An 8,175-nucleotide genomic window follows, 5' to 3' on the forward strand; every position below is an offset into this window, starting at 1 on the left:
ACAAAACACAAAGGGTATGCTGGTGTTTCTTGCTGGCACAGCTACAACCTCCAGCAGAAATTACTTCTGTGAAAAGCTTTGATCAAGGTTTTTCCAAATGTCCCTGCTGATGGAACAATGCCATGCCACTGTAAAGTGATTGTCTGAAACTCATTTAGTTGTCTATGAATCAAGGCATTGTACTCAAGATTTCAACCAAAGGCCCCAGCTTGCTTATGGGTTATATGTTCATGGAACATTTTAATTCGCATAAATTTTATTTCAGTGTATTTTATTTCAAGTTTCAACTTTATTTCAAGGGTGAGATCACACAAAATAGTGATAATGTGTGTATTTCATGTGAAAAAAAGATTCTACATTGTTCCACCAAAATCTCTGATATCACACTGTGAATATTGGTCCCAATATATATATATATATATATATATATATATATAGAGAGAGAGAGAGAGAGAGAGAGAGAGAGAGAGAACTTAAGGCAAATTCTGATCAAGAACTGATCAGCTCATTTTACATATGATCCCCCCCAAAAAAGGTCTTTCTCAAATTTCCCCGAACCAAAATTAAAATCTCACCTTCCAGATGCACGGACAATTCACAAGCTTCAAAGACATGAGGGGGAGAATCTGTTGGCTTGTGGCGTAAAGACCGGGTCAAGAGCCCAAGCAAATATTTCTCTAAAGTTTTGCCTCCACTGTTTAAACTCCCAAATAGATGGATCACAGAATAAAGCAATCCATTTAGAATTTTTGGAAGCCACCCATGTGCTGGCCACAAAGTTTTTCCCTCTGTCCTGCTCTGAAGACATCAGGCATATTTAATGTACATCCCGCCAGAAGTTTGAGTTGTAAAGCACAAGTTAATTGATGATACATCTCATTTTACAGAGCAGCTGGTCTGTTAGATTCGAGTTCCTGCTGTATGTTGGCCATCAGTGTGCTGCTGATATAGTTACCTTCCAAGCTGAGGTTCTCAAGGGAACGTTTTCCCCCAGAGCGTAGAGCCTCAAGGAGATACTGTCCTCCAACCTCGCCGAAACTATTATTATCCAAGTCTGCCTTCCTCAGGGTCTTATTTGATCTCAGTGCCTCAGCAAACAGCTTGATACCATTGTCCCCAAGGTTGCTTTCATCTAAGATGATGTGTGTCAGCGTAGTGTTCACTTTCAGGCTTTCAAACAAGACTATCCAAGCCTCCATGTCTGAACATGATGTCTGTGCCAGGCCCAGATACTGAAGGTGGGAATGATACCTCATGAAAATGGCCAGCACCCTCAGGCCCTCGCTCCCAATGCCGTTTCCACCTAGGTCTAATTCTTTGATCACAATGCTAACTGGAGAGAAGTAGATGGGTTCAGAGTTTCCAGGCTGCACTGCTGTTTTATCTTGAAGTTCGGCCAATCCACTAAGCAGGGTCTGTACTCCAAGATCGCCAAGTTGGTTTCCAAACAATCTAAAGAAGAAAGAAAATGACCTTCATTATTCATAATGATTTATAACTACCTTCAAGAGTTTCTTTTATTAGAGCAGTTTTGAAAAGTCAGCTTATTTTTGGACATATTTAGAAGGTCTGCATGAAACATACAGTAGTTCTTTGATCTGTGGTTTTGCCTGCAGAAGGTCTAGCAAAACATTGACTCCAGGGGGTCCGATTTGGTTCAGATTAAGGTTAATCACTGTGACTTCAGATGGGCTTCTCTTGAGCGCTATTGCCAAACTCTTCAGCAGTTCATCAGTCAGACCTGTGTTTCTCAGTACTAGTTGATCCACTTCGTCAGATTTGCTCAGCACGTCTGTCATGGCATCCATCTGAAGCAACGACAGCAGATTCTACTAATTATATGAGCCTGTCCTCCAACAAAAAAACGACCATATAAGTCGTTTGTGCAAGCACCTTATTACGACCTATATTTACATTTTAAAGTTAAGCACTCTCTAACGAGTGTAAAAATAATGACAGTATCATGTTGCGTCTGTCGTCATGAAATGACATATAACGTCATAACCAGTCAAACTGTGCGTTTATTTAAATGGAATGTGTGGACTTTTTACACCGATCCCATAGTAATTTGTAGATATTTTACAAGGTGGCTTATTCGCTCGAATGACTACACCTAACCCCACCCCTAAACCTACCCCTCACAGAAATCATGTAAAATTGTGATTTATAGACCATATACATTTTATGAGCATGTGCGTTCTTTGAAATCTAACCCATGATCGCATTATTACATATAGTTGTATAATGCAACTCTACCAACTTAGCTACACAAAACCTGAATTATGGCGCAAATAAAAGAGTACAAAACATTAATATGAAAACGTTCTTTTGCCGATAGGGGCACAATTGTAGTATACGCCCTGATGTGTCGTATTTCAGGGATTTGGACAAACGATCTGTACGGCCGTATTGGTTGGAGGACAGGTTGAATAATATTGTAAGTGAATGTCAATAAATGCATCAGTTTCTCATATAAAAATACAATTTGCATGTATTTATTAACTTGGTACTCTAAATCCTTCTTACTCTCAGAAAGACGCTCAAATTAAACGTAAAAACCAGGACTAACTGTTTTATTAAATACTGTGGCTTTCTGCTCATTACATTTCCCAATCTTGATTTCTAAAATTGAATTATTGGAATATTAACTTAATCCAGCACATTATCTCTGAACTTACTGACTTGTGAAGACTGTATGTTATATAGATAGGCTATAAGATACTGTAAGATATAGGAATGTTTGAGTTAAGCCAGTCAGAGAGTGTGACCATTTTCTCTCTTGGTGCAAAATTATGCAATGTCCTTTGCTTAATTGTGCAGAACAAAAGCAGAGCCCAGGAAGACAGGGCTAATGATATATCATAGTTGTACCTGTAGAAATATCTATGGATCTAATTTTGTAGGCATTTCAGCACTTAATTTGAAGAGTTAAGATTACCTGTTTTTGTAAGTCTTGTAAGGCATCCTCTGGACCTTCATGAAAAAAAGAGAGAGAATGACTTAACACTTTTACATACTGTGCGTGTGTGTATATCACACAGAGATATATAAGAGGAATTGATCATAAATTAATGGCACATACTGCAGAGCTTGATCTTATCAGAACCTTGGTTGTTATTCATTTTAGGTTTCCTTGCTTCTGTAAAACTGCTGTCACTTTCCTCACTAAGTTCCACTTCTGATGCCAAGCTATTGGCAGTGAGTCCTGAAGTGAGTCGCTCTTTGATTTTGTTCCTCTCAGACTCTAGCAGATGATAAAAAAAATACATATCTGTTTCACTTTTCATCATATGTCTCACCATGATAACATCACAATTCAGGTTTTAAGAAATCGGAAAATTATGTCTATACATTCCTGCTAATACATCAACTGGTACACTCAATAAAATTGTTTTGGGGTTTTTAATTGTATTATATTTCAACTGTTAAATATGTGAAGCAGTTGTTATATATGTGTAATAAAATATATATTCTGTATTGCCCTTAACTATAATACAAATTTATTCATTATAGTGATAACTTTTGCCATATTGCATAGCACACATAGATTATTCTGATCGTTAGTATAAAAGAAGCATTGAAAAAAAAATAGAAGTTCAGATCTTGAGGCAAAAGTGGTCTTTCTTTGTGGCCCTTGCCCAAGTTGAGAAGCCCATAGGTAGAATAATGAAACCAATTCTCATGGCCTTCTAACACTAACCTTAGTTTGAATTAGAAACTACTTTTTGTCATAACCTTTATGGTAAAATGATTGACTCCCACTAAATCAGACTAATAGACTCCCTGCGAAACCCTGTCTGTGAGCAATGAGCCACAGTTCTTGACTCACTGTTTACTTTGAACCACCTCTGTTGGTCTAGGCCTGATTCCAGACCAGTGCTCATTTCAACACATTCTTCATAGAAGTCCCTCAGTCTTCCCCTGTTGCTGCTTTTTCCATTTGATTGCGAAGCATCCATCGTTTTCTCGCCATCGCGCTTAGTCAAGGTTTTTCCTTCCTGCAATGAATCTTGAGAAATGCAACTGTCTTTGATAGTGCTGTCTATAAAATAAAATACAACCAAGTGATTTACAACAAGGCTTCAAAGTTTTACATTGCGCTGGCAAGCGACTCCATCCAACGGCCTTGAGAGTTGGGAACCACATCGCTGGAAAAGATTTCCACTCACCTGGCACTTTAGTTTTATTTTCGGTGACTGAATTCTCCTTGTCTGGCACATGTTCTTTTGCTGATGTTTGCAGCTGTTCTTTGGTGTTGGAAGGTGGTTTGTTTTCCTTTTTATGTGCTTGCGATTCTTCTAAACTTTTGCCTTCTACTCGCAGGCTGCGTTGCCCTTGATGGCGTTTGTGACGTTTTTTTTCTTTTGCACTGCCATTTACGTCTTCACTGTCTGTTGACAAAGCACCTCCATCTTTAGAGAGCTTTCTGGTCTTCTGCAATGATCTTTCCATTCCAAGAGGGACAAACAAAGGGGAAGAAGGGCATGACTCCATAACACCTGCACAGAAGGGATAATTTCTGTGAGGCATTCTGGAAATAATGTGCCCTTGTAGATTATTACTTTGAAGAATGCCAGTGGGAAAGTCTAACAGCAGTCGCATTAACACCAACCTTCATTAGAATTGATGGCTTTTTGCAAGACTGGAGCTGGACTATCAATCGCTGGGGTGCCAATACCATGCCTTGAATTCACACATCTGTAAAAGGAGAAAATGTTTATAGTAGCAACCCATTTTTGTCTTGAGAAGAAACCTCTGCTTTAAATCTTTTCTTGATCTTGCATGTCATCATATCTCACTTGTAGCAGGGTTTTCCTCCATTTAGACGGGTCAGTCTGAAGCAGCTCCTGCGGCCTTGCTGAAAGCCAGGGGCGTATCTGTACTCGCAGCAGGAACTGATCCTGGCTGCTATGATTCCATTCACAAAGACAGTAGCACTGAAGGGGAAGCCCAGGTGTCTCTGCGATGTGAACTGAAATTGCTCTGTTGGGGAAAAGTATTGTATTATTATTATTATTATTATCATTGTTTCAAATGTATTTAACCATTTTAACATTTTGTTTAACATTTTATTTTATTCATTTATTCAGCATTTGTTTAAAAACCAGGACTAACTGTTTTATTCAATACTGTGGCTTTCTGCTCATTAATTTTCCCATCTTGATTTCTAAAATTGAATTATTGGAATATTAACTTAATCCAGCACATTATCTCTGAACTTACTGACTTGTGAAGACTGTATGTTATATAGATAGGCTATAAGATACTGTTAAGATATAGGAATGTTTGAGTAAAGCCAGACTGAGTGTGACCATTTTCTCTCTTGGTGCAAAACCATGCAATGTCCTTTGCTTAATTGTGCAGAACAAAAGCAGAGCCCAGGAAGACAGGGCTTATGATATATCATAGCTGTAAAATAAATGTAAAATGCATTTAACTGCATTATTTATTTTACCTTTAAAATATTTTTTAATTTTTATTATTTATTTGTTTTTATTTAGGAAATATACTATCTTAAAAACAAATATTTTAGATCTATTAAGTAAAATGAAAAAATATATATTTTTTTAAATGCAGAATACTTTAATATCTTTAAATTGTAATATCTTTATAGCTTTAAACTCTATTAATTAATTGTATACACATCTGTACTTCCTTTATAATCTTGTTCATCTTATATCATATTGTTTCATTTCGGAACATTTAATGTTTTATTACATTCTTTTTTTTATTTTCATGTCATTGCAGAAACCTAAAATAACTTTAATTTAATTATTTTTGTGATATTGTAGCATTATTATGTTTACTATTTTTATATTTTAATAATTACACTGATATTATTTTGTATTTCTTCTCTTTTCAGCATAATGAAAATGCTGATTATACTGTACATAATGTTGAAAATACTAAATGCTTTCTTTATTTCTTGTATTTCTTTTTATCTGTATCTTTCCTTTGGTTTGGTAGAACATGTAAAGCAGTTACTTGCTAGTTTTATGAGGCCAAACTCTAGATTTGTTTAAAATAAAGATTATATATATATATATATATATATATATATATATATATATAAAGACTGGCAGAACATTTCAAGCAGTGTATCAGGATAATGAGCTTTACCTCCAGGTTGGACAAATCCTTTAAACACACAGATGTTCTCCCCTCCACAGATCTGTTGAAGCACTTTCATCTCATCCTGAGAGCTGCCAGGAAGCCCCTGACCCAGGTACACCATCGTCACAGTCACATTGGACTTCTTGGACTCTTTTTGTGCTTTGAGGTAACTCTAAAAAAGAGAAGTCAAATATTCTTCACATGCAACACTTTCAGAAACCAGGTTACAAAGAAGGTACATTATATGGCAGTGAAAATGCTCTAAAACAGATTTTCCCAAAGCATAGACACTGTCAATCAGAGAGACCAACTAAAACTTGTAACTCAACACTTCAAACTAGTTCAAAGCTGCAGTGTAATCTGTCAACAGAGTCAGAGGCGACTCGCCTGCTTGCTCTTGAAGTCAGGAGCTCTCTGTGAGTTGATGGAGGAGGTGGAGCCACGACGTCTGCTGGGGCTCAGATAAGGACATGAGTGACTGAGTCTGGCCCTTGCTGTCTGCAGGTTTGACATTGTTCCTGTGATAGCAGGAAGGTACAAGTCACTCAACCGTCCTCTGATCGCTGGCTGGCTTGACTTGTTGGACTGCACAGATTAAAGCAAAAAATTTCAACATTAGAGGAAGTGAAGAAGAATTATTTTGTTCACTTGTCAAATAAATGTCACTGTCGGTGTGAATTCCAACATGCAAGTGCTGTATCTGTTGCGTTACTTTATAGATTTCCACAGAATTGTTTCCATCCAGCAGAATGAGGCTGCCTTTACGTGGGAAAACACTATCCAGAGAATTATGCCATTTGGGAGTCAGCGGTCTCTCGCCTCTACGACCCCGAGGACAAGTCTGCTTTCAAATACAAAAACATTGAGTTTTGAAACATTAGTTATGCCCAATAATCCTTTTTTATTTTTAGTTGTAGGAATAAACAGAAAACATCCCACATGATTTCTGGCCAAAGTATATTTCAGATATATGCTAAAGTATGTTAAAACCAGTGCAGCTGAAAGAAATATATTTTTAAATTAAAAAAAAGGTTTAGATTAAACCTTAAACCTTCCAATGCCAAAACATTAATATAAAATGTACATATTTAATCTGAAAATACGTATTGGGTCAATTTTAGCTTTGCTAAAAAGAAATAGCAGCAACTGAAACCTTTAATTATACATATACAGTCAAATAAAAAATTATTCAGACACCATATGTAATTTTTGATATTTTTTACTAGTGGGTGCAGAACACTATAGTTCATTTATGTAAGTAAGAATAGCTAAATAAAGTAAACTTTGACATATTGTACCCCCCCCCCCCTCCAAAAAAAACCTCTTTGTTTTACTATAGTGAGGACATTGCATGGACTTCCAATTACTTTCTATCAGGTTAATGATGTTTTCTATTCCCTAATCCAACCCCTACTCCTCTCAGAAACCTGTGCAAAATGCTACATTTCAACAAAAACATGTTTTGTCCTATTTATAAGCCTTTTTAACTAGTGAGGACCAGTTAAATGTGATGGACACGTTCTGATATGCAAATGTGTGTAATTTTATTTTAAATTATCACTCTGTGTATCCACACTTCACAGTTGGTAATTAAGTTAACATTTCATTAAAAAAAAGAGAATTAAAATTTAAATCCAACTCATTGTTCAGTAAGATACAAGTAACATGTAGTAGGGTCTTGAGCGATTTCATCAGGTGCTCAGTGTCAGCAGCAGGTTTGAAAAAGCTCTATTCTACTTTTCCACATTTAAAACTTTTATGAAAGGTTCGTCAAAAGCCTGTGGCATCAACAAATCTAAAAAAGTGACATAACTGCTACTTTATTCCAGCCAAATGCCTGGTGTATCAGAGGCAATTTCGATTGTTTTAATCAAACACAGAGAAAGTTTTATTACTCAGATGTTGTTTTTGTGAGGCCAAGGAAAATATTCTTTATATGATTTTTTTATTTTGTTGCCATCTTACACAATAGCTGAAATGGTCTTATTACTTACATCTTTGACTTCATCTTTGAATCCTTTGATGAGCAGGTCTTGAAAGACACTCTGACTGTGCCTGCGG

At 36.5% G+C, this 8,175-nt stretch overlaps 1 protein-coding gene across 1 annotated transcript; it reads right to left on the reverse strand.

Moving 5' to 3' along the window:
- Positions 1 to 3,090: 3,090 nt before the first annotated feature.
- LOC132140335 (uncharacterized) lies at positions 3,091 to 6,693 on the reverse strand. Its single transcript, XM_059549127.1, has 5 exons — positions 6,121 to 6,693; positions 4,800 to 4,983; positions 4,613 to 4,698; positions 3,830 to 4,499; positions 3,091 to 3,244 (listed from the first exon to the last, which is right to left on the reverse strand). The coding sequence occupies exons 1-4, from the start codon at positions 6,233 to 6,235 to the stop codon at positions 3,979 to 3,981; spliced, it is 906 nt and encodes a 301-aa protein (XP_059405110.1). The 5' UTR covers positions 6,236 to 6,693; the 3' UTR covers positions 3,091 to 3,244; positions 3,830 to 3,978.
- Between the last annotated feature and the right edge of the window lie 1,482 nt (positions 6,694 to 8,175).

The sequence above is a fragment of the Carassius carassius genome, chromosome 5 (assembly GCF_963082965.1).
Source record: "Carassius carassius chromosome 5, fCarCar2.1, whole genome shotgun sequence".
Classification (NCBI taxonomy): Eukaryota; Metazoa; Chordata; class Actinopteri; order Cypriniformes; family Cyprinidae; genus Carassius; species Carassius carassius.

Coding starts and splice junctions, on each gene's coding strand:
- LOC132140335 (XM_059549127.1), bottom strand. CDS start 6,235: ATGGTGTACCTGGGTCAGGGGCTTCCTGGCAGCTCTCAGGATGAGATG. Junction 4,984..6,120: donor AGGATTTGTCCAACCTGGAG/GTAAAGCTCATT, acceptor TTTCCCCAACAG/AGCAATTTCAGTTCACATCG. Junction 4,500..4,612: donor AGCCATCAATTCTAATGAAG/GTTGGTGTTAAT, acceptor CCTTCTGTGCAG/GTGTTATGGAGTCATGCCCT.